General features: G+C 47.9%; 1 protein-coding gene across 1 annotated transcript in view; it reads left to right on the top strand.

Moving 5' to 3' along the window:
- Positions 1 to 4209, top strand: part of FRMD4B (FERM domain containing 4B) — a 73968-nt gene extending 69759 nt beyond the window's left edge. Inside the window, exons 21-23 of the mRNA XM_088528306.1 lie at positions 347 to 1152; positions 2324 to 2456; positions 3325 to 4209. Coding sequence (XP_088384432.1) covers positions 347 to 1152; positions 2324 to 2456; positions 3325 to 3436 — 1051 coding nt within the window. The 3' untranslated portion in view covers positions 3437 to 4209. The remainder of the gene's footprint in view (positions 1 to 346; positions 1153 to 2323; positions 2457 to 3324) is intronic.
- The last annotated feature ends 9295 nt before the right edge of the window (positions 4210 to 13504 follow it).

Below are 13504 nucleotides of genomic sequence, written 5' to 3'. Positions count from 1 at the left end.
CAGGAAACCCAGCTTCCTATGTTTTGCTCCTTGCTTGGATACCTACATCATTCTTAAAGTCAGGGAGATCCCTTGTAGTAAATCATTGCTAAAATGTGATTTTAGATTCTTTTACCATCACAGATTGACTTGGTCATCATGATAGTTTTTTATTTGGGAAATCTCCTACTGTTGCAGCAAGTGTAAAATTCAACCAAGCTGAATTTCTTGCAATGTGGATACTTTTATCTAATGGCAACACCGCATGTGTGTTGTGCTTTGCTTGGGGAGCAAACTCTCCGTGCACACGCACGCTTTGCACGTGTGCATGGGACTGTTTTAACCTGCTACACCCGTGTCGTTTCAGGCCAGACGCCTCCCCCCACCATTGCAGGCAGCGCAGTGGAAGTCTGGAGTCCCAAACCCACCTGCTGTCCGACCCCCCTGGCGAAAAACCAGCCTTCTCCCTCTCAAAATCGCAGCGAAGCAGCAGCACGGAAATCCTGGATGATGGGTCATCCTACACTAGCCAGTCCAGCACAGAATATTACTGCGTGACACCTACTCCCAGCACGTACTACACTACACAGACACTTGACAACAGGACCAGGGGTCGAAGGCGGTCCAAGAAACAAAATATTTCTGCTGCAAGTTCAGGAAGTATGCCAAATCTTGCCCAGAAGGATGTCCGGAATGGTGTCTACCACAAAAGTCAGGAACAGCCTTCCTCCAGCTACTATATTTCTGGATATTGCCCTTACACTGAACCTGATGTTTATTACAACGGAGGGTATGTTTACGAGAGCGATACCGAGGGACAGTACAGTGTCAATCCTTCCTATCGCTCGTCGGCACATTATGGATATGACCGTTACAGGGAATTCAGGTCTTACCACGAGGACGAGGTGGACCGAGTACCGCACAACCCGTATGCAACCCTACGGCTTCCGAGGAAGCAAGTTGCTAAAACAGAGCATATAACCAAAAACATTCACAAGGCCTTAGTTGCAGAGCATCTCCGCGGTTGGTACCAACGTGCCTCCAGTCAAAAGGAACAGGGTCACGGCCTGCAGGCAGGCTTTGAGTCTGACAGAGGGTCCCAGAGGAGTTTGGGCTTTGCTGCTCTGCAAGTTCCCTGCTCTCCTAGCAGTCGGGTTTCTTCTTTTTCCTCAGGTAAGGCCTGATTTGCTCTGTTTTGTGTGTTCCTTCTGTGCATCCTTTCTTCTTTCTCAGTGAAGTCAGCGGAGCCTACCTGATGCTAGAGCTCCGTCCTGAAAGGTAGACGTGCACTCAGCTGGGATTTCTGTTGTGGGTGTTTGGAGGAGAGCCTCTCTGCAGATCTACCTGCTGGAGGCAACAAAGTCCCCCTCGCTGGGTGAGGTGGCAGCCCAGAGCTCAGAATTGTCCCTGACCTGGTTGGCACTGCAGAGCTCCTACTGCACCCTGAGCTTCAGGGAGAAGCGTCCCGAGCACTCACCCACGTACAGGTCGTGCACACAGCATGTTCAAAGGTCACAGACTCGGAGAGGAGCATTTTCTGCAAACCCCGTGGCAACTAACACAACCAGATACTCTTTATAGTCTGGTTTGTTTTCATGCTTTACTGAGAGTGTACCTGATGCCCTTCAGTAGAAACTACAGTAGAAATACCGCACTGTTTTTATGATCTATCAGGGCTATCACCTGCCTGGGGATCAAGTAGGTCCATGTGCTGATAGCCCAAGCCCCTGCACAGTCTAAAGACTTTTCAAGAGCAATACAGAATTCCCAGGAATTGTTGAGTGGGAGCCAACAGCAACTTTTCAGCTGAGGGACCTCAGGGGAAGAGAAGCTGTCAGACCATGGGCCACCAGCCTGGTGCTGCGGTCAGGAGCAGAGGACTTCTTTGCTCTGCAGTTGGGGCAGAGCTCATTGCCAAGAGGAGTCTGAGATGGGAGCTGTACGCAGAGCACTCTAGGCTACTTGTTGCCTTCTCATGTTATCTGTTTTGCTCTTTGTAAATGCAAATGTAAGGGTCGTATAGGTTTCAAGCAGGCGTGTTTAGCAAATACAAGCAGTGTGCAAGACTTTGTGGTGTACATGCGGTTACTCTGGTGGTTTCCAAAATAAGCATCCCTGAATGGGCCATAAAGTCTTTTTAAAGAGATATTGCATAATGCAAAAATACTGCACACTCAGTGCTTTGCTCCTCCCGGTGCTTATAAATCATATTTTGTGTTTATGTTTTCTGCTCTTGTCCCCTGCAGAAACCTGTAGAGATCACTAATGAGAACCATCCTCTTCCTTCAGCTGGTTTAGCTGGAGAAGGATCTAATTTGGTGGTGCTTTTTTTTTTTAATTGTAGCATCTTCTGCAAACACTGCAGGGAACTGGCGGAACCCGCTCGCGCTGGGGCTCTCCGACTACGACACGTTGTCTCATTCCTCCTACGCCAGCTGTTATGGGAACGTTTACAGCAGCCTTCCTTTGCAGAGCAGGTGAGTGGGGGGTGTCAGGATTCCTGCCCCTCCTCGCCCTTTATAAACCATAAAACCTTCTGAGGAAAGCCCGGGGTTCGGAGGGCCGGTATGAAGAGCAATAAAACCAGCATGAAGAGAGCAGGGCAGCCTGGTTGTGCCAACAGCATTCAGGGAAGGGGGAAAGGAGCATGGTGAAGGCTGATGTCCTCTGCTGCATGGTCGTTTCCTCTTGTTTCTTCTATTTGGGGTTTTCTGTCCCCCCTCCGACGCCACCTGTTTGCAGTGAGCACAGTGGCTTTCTGTGCTGGGGACACAGCGGCCTGCACCCTGTGCCTCCGCCACGCTGGCGATTGTCACCTATTTGTTTTAAAATAAAGTGTAAGGAAAGAATATGAAAGCTTCTCCTAGATTCTAGGAGAATTTTCTGACTACACACCTCAGGCTTTCTCTATTGCAGTGACAGTAACAGTGTTTTAAAACAGCATTCCTACTAATTTCTTAACTTGCTATAATTAGGCTTCGAAAAGGTCTGCTTATTTCGACAGCTCTATCTATATGAGGTATTTTAGCTATTAATTTTCCGTATTCTGAATACCTCATTTATCTCTTCTGTTTTGTCTTAATGTGATACATTCTGCAGTCTTAACAGCACCAAGCTCCTGGGATCCGGTTGCTCTGAGGAACTAGAGCACAAAGCCTGGGGTTGTTTGGGGATCTGCATTACCCTGGGGTCAAACTCTCAAGTTTGGGATTCGTGTGGATTGCACACGAATGGGACGGGACACGGGACGGGACACGGTGGGATGGGACTCGGCCTCTCCAGTAGGCAGGAGCCTGGGAATCCCCTGGGCTCCGTCTCGGCGCTGATGCCCTCTCTCTTTTGCAGAGCTTGTGCCGAGCTGGGTGGCGACGCAGAGAGCCGCCCGGGAGACGACCTGCACAGCAACGAGCAGAGGTTGTTTTGGCACGAGGATTCAAAGCCTGGGACTCTCGTGTAGACCGCTCGCAGCCCTGCGTTCGTACCCTTGCGTGCCTTGCACAAAATGCTGCTCCTCGAAGAGGATCTCGGGTGGAGCTTCCAAATCAAGCTAGCAGGAAGCGTTCTGTTTGGCTGGGGAAGATGGAAATTCAGCATTAAGAGGGACTACAGCAAAAACTAGCAAGTCTTACCCACAGTGGTGTTTCTTTCTGAATCCAGATGGCCAGCGTGAGCAAGGGCAAGCCACAAGTTAATCTATGACAAGATGCAGCACTTGGTTGAAGTATTTGTACTTAGCAAGCACTTTTGGGAAGATTGGAAGATGTTGAAGGCAAACCTCAAAAAAATGTGAAAAGGAAACTCTTATGGAAAACCAGGAATTTTAGGAGCACAATTTCCATGTCTGAAAGAAGAGGAAATGAAAGTTTCTTCTCCCATGGCTTATGATGACCTGGAAGGACTTTCATAAGCCTATGAAGGATAGATACTGTATGTGTGAACGAGGCAAAGGACTTAATCAGTATTGGATCATTACTTGAAGGAAGGCTGGATTTTTTTTTTTTTATGGAGGTTTGAATGAGATTATCCATATTTGGGGTATTTTGTTAAGAGTGTTTGTTAGCACCACAAGCAAGTTCTGGAAAGAAAGGTATTTGCTGTCACAAAATGTCATGTAAAACTATAGGTGGTTGTGGATTTTTGGAAACAGAAGCAGTAAACTTTGAACTCTCTTCCGTGATAAAGTGTAATTAATAACCTCGCATTGAGTGAACTTTCCATGGTACAATATCATTGTGCAGATGTCCACGCTGGGTGCACAATGAGCTATTAATTGGGTAACAGTTGCATTTTGCTCTGCCATAGTGAGTTGAGGATGGGAATGGAGCGCTCTAGCGATCACACACCCAACAGTTTGATTGTAATGGCCAGTATTGTCAGGTGGAGGCAAACGGAACCAACCGACCAAGCGGGTGCCTTAAAATTAAGGGCATTAGAGCTGTACCCGAGCCGGCTGAGCTGCCAGGTGCATTGCAAAGTCACTAAGGGACAAAACAGCATTTTCACAAAACCATTCGTTTCGAGAAACAAAATAGTGCGACTGCAGTTTTGGCCTAGGAGAGAGAAACCTACCTCATATCATCCATCTGTAGGAACAAATTAGCATGGGTTGTCTTGTGTAACTTGCAGCAAGTTGCTGCATACTGTAAATTATCTCTCGTTTCTCAGCTGTAACGTGCTTCAAGATTCCATAAAATGGTGCTCTCTTTTTTTCTTTTATACAAAGGGTTAGCTACTCCTTGTTCATATTGTGAATAGAAAAGTTTCTGATAAACCTTTTTTGACATTTTTTACCAATATTCTAGAGCATGTAATATATACAGAAGGACACAATTGTTAAGCTGGTACTTAGTCGTTTGTATTATTAGGGCCGCGATTTGGAATTAAACGAACAAAAGCAAAATAAAAAAATAACTTATTTCTTTTTTTTTTGGCATATTTGTATAGCCTTTTAGAAATGCGAAAGCTCTTTTTGCCTATTCTTTTACTACTTCTGAATTTTTTAGACCTATTATTTTGTATAGGTCAATAAACTACAAAGTGTGCTATCCAAAGCCTCTCGGTATTCCTGCTGTTTCTCTCTGGGTGTTTGGAAGGGAGCCGTGTGTGACACTGCTCGGCTCTATGGAAAGCCCTTGCCCTCGCCCGCTGGATGGAGGGTCTCGGTGATGGAGCAGGAGCGACTGCGGAGCGGAGCGATGGCTGAGGGTGGGTTGGTCTCCCCAGTCAGCACCGAGGCCCCACGTGCAGCTCCGCTGTCTCCTGTCTTCCCACACGGGCCAGGGGCCGAGCCGGGAGGGCCCCTTGTGCCTCCACGCCGGCCCACGGGTCCTTCCAAGCTCGTGCCCGCAGCCCGTCCTGAGGAGCAGCCCAGCTCTGCAACCCTGTTTGGCCCTCGTGGCCACGCAGCCCAGGTCACTCGGGATCATTCTCTTCCCGGCTGTTTCTCATTCCCAGCGATTTGTGGCACCCACGGCAGTGCTGTGTTTTGTGCTTGTTTCTACACTGCGGGTGGAAGTGCCAGCCAGAAGGATCTGCTCCAAGCACTCCCTCTCTTCCTGCCTGTCTGCCTGCCGGGTGCTGGGCTCGCTCAGCAGGGCCTCCGTGCGCCCTGCTGCCGGCCGGGAATGTTGGCGGGTTTCATGGGACGTTGTGTGGTGCAAAGTCCAGCACCTTGCAGAGAACTAGCGATATCGGCGCATGCTCACAGCTGCTTTTGTCAATAGTTTCATTTGGGAAAGGAGATGAGATGTGTGAGGAGACCCCGCTCCCATTTAAAGCATCGTTTCCATTCCCTTGTTTTAACGTGCTGTCCGTCGGGTTTTGTACTGGCTCTTCCATTCTTGCTCAGGATGCAGCTCAGTCCAACACATCTGTCTGGGCTGATGCCGGCATCAAGCCAGGCTCTGGAGGAGCTCTGATGTCCCCAGCATAATCTGGGATGATCAGGCTGAGAGCATGGGAATCTGGGGGGGATGTTGAGGCCAACTTGCTCAGTTTGGGGATATTGGACATCAAACCAATTGCTCATCTAGCAGGGAAGGAGAGAGGAATGGTGCAAAACCCGTGTCCGAGCTGGGGGCCTGGCCGTGCTACTCCTTTGCCAAGAGCTGCCCATTTCCAGCAATTCCTGTCCTGCCTGCTCTGCTCTTGAGTGCTCATTGCATTACACAATCCCTGGAGCACCAAAGGGCTAAGATTTTGCTTAATGGTGGTTTTTGTAAATCTCGAGTTTCTTTCTTTATTGCACTGTGTTTCGGGGTGATATTTTGGTCTTCGGGGAGACCAGGCCTACACAATGCAGCCGAAAAGGGAATAACGACATGGTTGTCATTACTAGCATATTTGTTCCGAGCTGAAATACAAATTCCCTGGCTTGTCTGAATTGCCACTTCATCTCTATTTTCAGCTATATAAACATCTTTTCCCTTCAGCCTTTCGTCATCAGGAATCGTGAGGACACCTAGTGACCAACCAGCACCACTGAGGAGCTCCTGTGTTCTGGTCAGATCCCTTCTGCCCTTTGCAGTTTGAAGGAATACTTAGAAGTCCTTATTTAACAGGATACTGAACAAAGCCAGGATATGCCCATCATGCAGCAAAGGTGAAACAGCTGCAGGTCCTCAGGGTTGCATTTATTTCAGAAAGTGGAAGATGCTGCTGGAGAGATGAGAGCGTGGAAAGGAGATGGAAACCTGCACAGAACCATGCAAAGGGGAGCATTTGAGCTCTGCTTTATAAATGGTGAGGGCTGAAGAAGGAGGAATAATCCTCACCAGGAATCATCAAAAAGTTGTTGGGCACTGTGCTAAATCTAGCAATGTTTGGTATTTTTAATTGCTGCCTGATTTTTTTATGCCATTAGTTCTGCTTTGTGAAGCAGAACCTGCTTGAATTCAGGATTATTTTCGACATGTTTCACTGCAGGACCTCGGAAGTTCACAGAGCTTTAAAGCTCACCTGTTCTGTGCAATGGGGTGGCCAACACGACCAGGACGTGATGTTACTCGCAGGCTCTCGCTGAGCTTGGCTTTATCACCCCGGTGGTTTCGGGGGCCCTCCGTGCGGGCGGCGGGCGGCGCTTTGCAGGCGGTGGCCCCGCGGCAGGAGCGGCCCCGGGGCTGCGCTTTGCTCCATCTCCCGGCCCCGGTGCTCGGTGCAGGAGAGCTGCTCGCCCGGCCGGGCCCGCCGCCTGCCGGAGGAGCCGGGGCCTCTCCTGGGAGGATTTCCATTCCCTACACTACTCCTTAATGCCCTCTGCAGGTTTCTAAATATTTAATTCATTTCGAAAGCAAGAAGCTGAGGGCTTCAGTTTTACTAGGGCTTGACACAAACGTTGAAGACCGTCAGGGTAAAGCAGATAGAAAAACTTCTAATTTTTTATAAAATTTTGTTTTAAAAAAGTTATTATTGGCTATTAATTTAATAGGTCAGATTATCTGTTTCTGATATGGCGCAACACGTCCTGCTTGGGAAAAGGGACAGAGCAGGCAGGGGTTGGTGCTGGCAGCACAGGAGGACAGAGCACAGGGAGGGATGTCAAGGCCTCAGCAGGAGAGTAACCGGATCCCCAGACGATCTCCTTTGCCGCCCATCCAGCTTTATTTTCCAAACCCTTCCCTCGCGGAGGGAGCTGCCGTAAATCCTTCAGCGAGCCCTTGGCCGCGGAGCGATGCGCCCCGTCTCCCTGGGCGTCTCCTGCCCGTCTCTGAGGCAAGAGCAGGAGCCTCAATTTACATTTAATCGTTAGAGTGTCATCGAGGAGACACGGAGCAAGGAAACCCTGCAGCCAGCGGGGCCGGACGGCCGTAACTGGAGCCGGGGCTGCGGCCACCTGTCCCCGGGGAGGGTGAGGGCAGGACGAGCCCCGCGCACAGGCCCTGCCTGTGTCAGCCCCAGCGGCCGCGTTCCAGCGGCGCCGCATTCAGCTTTTGCTGGGTTTGAGCGTTATAAAGAGGCACCCCCATGTTTAATGCTGCGAGTGATGGTTCCCAGAGGGAAGCAATTTTCACTTGTGACTAATCCTTTGGCTTCATTATTTTCTGTCTGTCACGTCGAATTAGGAGTGCTTGCCACAAACATGGAGGGGATTGTTCATTTGCGGGGTTATGATGATGAATGTCACTCCCCAAAGAGCCCTTAGCCTTGTGCTGTATCAGTTCTGATTCACTAGTACTGGCCTGCAGCGTTTGGAGGGAACCTGTGAATTTGGATGACGAACGAAGGGGACACTTTAAAATTTATTTCTAGCTATTGATTTCAGCAGGAGACTTTTGCTGTGCTTGAGACGCTGCCGTGCAAACCCAGAGAGCAGAGAGGCGGCTGAGAGCACCTCTGACAGCTACTACCTTACCCGCTGTTTGGTGGCAAGGGGTGAAACTGCTATCGAAACCATGCTGCAACCTGCCTTTGGAAAGCTCCAGCTTGGGTTGCAAACCCACATTTTGGGGCTTGAATGTTCCGTCCCATGCCCAGCCAGGAGGCACCTTCTGCTCTAAGGCAAATGAAAAGTTCCGGGTTGGTCCACAGCTAGGTCTGGGCAATGGTGGTGACATGTTCAATATTCCCTACTGAGGGTCTTGAATCAGCTCTTTCCTGTAAAATAAAGGAATCGTTTGAAGTCTCCCACAGACCCATTTTCACTCATCACAGGTTTGTTTTCATTTATTTGTAAGCTCTTATCTCTGTATTTTGGAATATGAGCCGTGGAGATGAAAATGTTCAGGTATTTTGAAATGCTTTACAGATGTCCAGTAAAACACAGGAGGTGGGTATGTAATATCTCAAGGCAGTAGGAGACAAGTAGCACGGACTGTGTCGGCATTTTGCCTGCGCCCGCACGGTGAATCAGGCCTGGGAGCTCTCCTGGCGCCGCAGAGCCCTTCGCTGTGGTGAGCGCCGCCACGAGAGGCCTCGCGTGCCCGAGAGGCCGGGGGTGCCGGGGGCGGGAAGGGAGAGCGGGGAGGCTCCTCGCAAACGCGTGTGGCCCCAACACGCGACCCCCGGGGCGAGACGTGGGGCCCGCCTGGCTCCGAGGAGGTCACTGACTGTCCGGGACTACCCAGGGCACCAGGGGCTTCGTCTGCTGCCCTCGGTCCCCCACAGCAGCCACCAACGTTCAGACTGCTCCCAAGAATCATGGATTTTAAAAATGGTTTAAAGCCATTTAGATGGTTTAAAAACCCATCAGTTAACCATCTTAACCATACTCAACATAAAGCAAGACATATGCCTTTGACTTCCCTGTGCCTTTTCTTGCTGCCTTATTTTGCATTGCCTTGCCACAGCCTAACATTTTCTCTCCTCTCTCCAGTGTGTTCTTAGACTTCTCTAAAAAGACAATTGAAAAGAAAAACAAGAACAAACAGAAAACAGATCTGTTCTTTAGCCTGTGGGGCCCAACCCGGCTCACGCGGGTCTCATGCAGATGAGTCGTGGTGCAGCCCCGTTTGCTCCTGTGTGAGCACCAGGAAAGCTCTAGACTGTCTCAGTGACATGCAGTGATTTAGCGACTGCAGGACAGGGTGATATATATATAAATATATATATGTTTTCCCACAGGGTGTCTCTCTCCGATTGCTATCGTTACTTAGTGTTATGATTATTAAGAGGACCATCATCTGACCCTTTATAATCCCTCTATTGCGTTACAGGGATTGCAGGACATACTTGCTCTATGCTACTGTTTGTCAATTTTAGCCTGTGCCATGAAGTTTGCAAGTAACTGGAAAGTGATGCAAGGTTATGTTACATGGGCGCATTTTCGGACTCATTCCAGTTAATGCCTTGGCACTTGGAGATGGCATAGATTGGTAATAAAGGAAAACAAATGTGTGGGTTTTGTCAGCAAAAAAAATGAAAGCTATAGATACTGCTGTGAAGTATTTGGCATCAGCCTGTGCCCCATCAATTACCTTAAAAATAGAACACATTTTAGGCACTTGAAGCATGTTTTGATGGCCTGCTTAGAGTCAAAGTGACACCAGAGCCTACCCCTCTTGATATTTGACTTTAAAACCTGTCAGCCCTTTTGCCTTCAAGACAGATGGGTTGGAATTTTTGAAGGAAATGCACAGATGAGAAAAATTAATTAAAAAAAGCAGCCCTACTCTCAACTCTGCCGGCTTTCATAGAAAGGTTCATTCACACATAAGCGCTTGCCTTAGAAACAGCAATAAATGCAAATTCTTCACTATTAAAGGCAAGACTTTTTTGTGTAGAGCTTTTATTTAGCACTTGTTAACTACTTACTTAGCGTGAATGGTGAGCTCCTACCCACAGGAATGATTTTGTACAGATACCACAGCTGGACCCGGGCGGTCCAAATTTCTGAGTTTTTGTTCCCATCTGAAGACCATGTTCAAAAGGTTGCCTGATACCAAGGAATAATGAACAAAACAAAATAAAACAGAGACCTAAAATAAATGCTGATTTCGACGCTGACGGCGCCTGCGGTCTCAGTCTGCCCGTTCCCGTGCCAAGACGGGCGCAGGCTCCGGCCCGCACGGAGCAGCCCCGTGATCGCTCCTGCCGCTCGGGGGATGCCACACGAGAGCTTTGACTTCTCTAAGGTCCCCACAACTGGTGGAGGACCGGCCATGCAAACCACTTTGTCTGAAGAGAGAAGACAGAATTAGTGATTATTTTAGAAAACTCTGAGACAAATCCTTGCAAAGGTTACTGGGAAGAAGGTGGGAGTTTTTCCTTGGAGAAGACCTTTAGATTTGGCCACATGTGTGTTCAGCATGGAGGGTGTCGTTTGTCCCCGTAACGTGCCTGGTTCCAGTGCACCCGTTTCCAGTTGCATTAAGCAACGTGTTAGAAAAGGAAGTGAATCCTGTTCTCGAACTAATTTATGGAGGAGACCTAAAGTAGGCAAAATGTGATACCCACCTTGTGATGCTCTGGGATTAGCACCCGTGTAATTGGGAGAGGTGTCACGGGTCAGGCCTTCGTTTTGCGTCTGACATAAAAGATAACACTCCCAGAAGTGTAGTATTTCCTAATTGCAATATAGAACAAGAGATATATCTCTACTTAGAAGAAAACCTGACTTTTTAAGCCCTGGTAGTTTTCTCAGTATCCCTATTTTCCCTCCCGAAGGACTTCATGAGTTTGACCCTGCTTAACTTAGGAGCTCTAACAAGATCACAGCCCAAGATGGCCTGGCTGAAGATCACGGAAATATAAGAAGGTGGCCAGGGGCTTTATTTACTGTCAAGAAATCAGCAAGCGATTCGTAACCACTGAATAGACAGTTTCGATGACCCAAACAGCATCATCTGGGAGAATAACATACCAGCCACAGAAGAGCATTGATTTATTTGATAACATCAGGAAACCATTTATGGACTCTATTATGGACAGCAATTGCTGGGGGTTAAAGTTGCTAGACCAGACAGATTGATGTGTGGGTCTGCTGTTGTGCTTGCTACTGCATGAAATAAAATAAGGGTGTCCCTTGAAATATTGAAGGGTCAAAAAGAGGCATTACTCTTTTGACTTGCCTTTTTTTTTTTTTTTTTTTTTTTTTTGCTATCTTTTCCTCTGCCATTTATTTTGTTCTCAATTTTCTGCCCTCTTAATTTCCATGTAACAACATTAGTTAAATGAAGACCTTGGGTTTACCGCATTTTAATAGAGGATAATAGGGCTCCGAACACTGTAATTCTTGTTGTTACTAAACTGAGCAGAGACAACCATCATGTGGAGGCTGTTTTGCTGCTGGAAGACTCCAGCAGAGCATGATTTAGACTGCAATGAGGGATATAGCATAATTTTTGGTGGAACTTGGTTTCACGGTCTATTATGTGCATTTTTTTCTGCTATGGAAAATGCATTCACAATTGCAAGGTGAGGATTTGATTTGATACCCTCTGTAAAGAATATCTGAAATAACAAAGCAAAATCTTCCTAATCAAATGAACAGTTCAAACTGTGTCATACTGAAGCTGTGCTGTAGTAGAGAAATTACCAGCTCATGCTGCTTAGCTTTTACAAAACAGCCATGAACACAAATGTCAATGATGCAGCCTGCTGGTTTGTCTCGTAAATTTAGCAGCATACGAATATTTTAAGGAAAGAAGACCTTTTAATCTAGAACAGAGACTTAAAAAAGAAAAACAATTTAAAATAATTTCTATAGTTCTATCAGTTCTATGAATAGAGCACGTGAATATACATAATAATGGGTATGTTTGTACTCACTAATTCTTTAAAAAGATAACAAGTAGGAAAAAGATGAATCTCAGATGAAGTGCCAGCTATGACCTGTTGAGGATGCAGATCATGTACATGGTAGAGTCCAACCAGAGGTATTTATGCAAGTCTGAATCTATTAACAGAGTCTCATATTAGTGACTTCAGGTAGAAACTATTCATTTATCTGGAGTCCTTGAAGACCTTTGCTAGGATGAGGAGCCCAAAGACCCTGGCCCATTAATATGGGGTTGAAATACTAAAAATAGGCGTGGAGCAAAATGCCCACAAATCCTTGTCGCTGTCCTGGTGTTATCTCCCTGGAGGCAGAATCCGATCGTGCATGACCGACCAAGCCCAACAGGGATCTCCACTAAAAACAGCGTTACCAAGGACCCTGCTCCCTCCCAGACCTTGGGCTGGTTTCACCTCCATTTGCCATGGCCAAGATGGACAGAAGGTATCAACGTTGCTCCCGGGCAGTGCGTTGATCAGGGCTCCAGGCACTGCTGGGTCAGCTGCAGCGTGAGGTGGCAGAGACATCTTCAGACCTTCAGCACACTGTGAAATAGAAGGGGGGAAAAAAAGAATCAAATATTCCCTTGCACCTAAGGAGCAGGGACAACACGTACTTGGAAGCCTGCCGTGATTGAGATCCCTGCCTGGTGGGGCCATTGAGCTGGTGGTGAGAAGTGCTACAGCAAATGCAGGAGGCATCTGTCCTAGCTTTGTGGCACGAGCTGCCCTGTGATCATGCAGCAAGCCCTGCTTCATGCTAGGTAGTGCTTCTCAGAGCCCCTGTCATCCTTCAGGCCCCACCACACACCAGGGGTCTCTTGCACTGAGCACAGATCATTCTTCGTACTGACTTTTCACCTGCCTTTTCACATCTTGGATGTTTTTTCTTAAACAAGAGCTCACGTTTGGGGAGCTCGATAAGCTGTGGGACAGATAAACTCAAATCAAACCCACCTTCAGTATTCAGCTAGGCTTTAACTCACTGAGGGCCATAAAACCAGAGGAAAATCACACACTGTCAACAGAGCTGCCCAAAAATCACCGTTAAAGCCATTTTGCGACATCGATACACAGACCTTGTGCCGACTCCTCTTGCAGTATAATATTCCACGCCACAAGCGTCGCAGGTGCTGTTGGTTTCCCCGGATGGACCCAAGGTGGTTCGTGCCTAGGGCGAAGCACGCAAGGCATGAGGCCACGGGAATCCTCTAGAAAAGGGCCATCTTCTGCGTTACTCAATGGGGACGCACCAGCTGCACTGAAATGTCAGAGGAGTTTGCACAGCTGACAAGTTGCTGAAAATGGAGCATGG

The sequence above is a fragment of the Tinamus guttatus genome, unplaced genomic scaffold (assembly GCF_059628265.1).
Source record: "Tinamus guttatus ecotype Peru unplaced genomic scaffold, ASM5962826v1 Tinamus_guttatus_pri_ptg000307l, whole genome shotgun sequence".
Taxonomy (NCBI): Eukaryota; Metazoa; Chordata; class Aves; order Tinamiformes; family Tinamidae; genus Tinamus; species Tinamus guttatus.
Note: the sequence above shows the minus strand (reverse complement) of the source record. Positions and strands in the feature narration are given on the sequence as shown.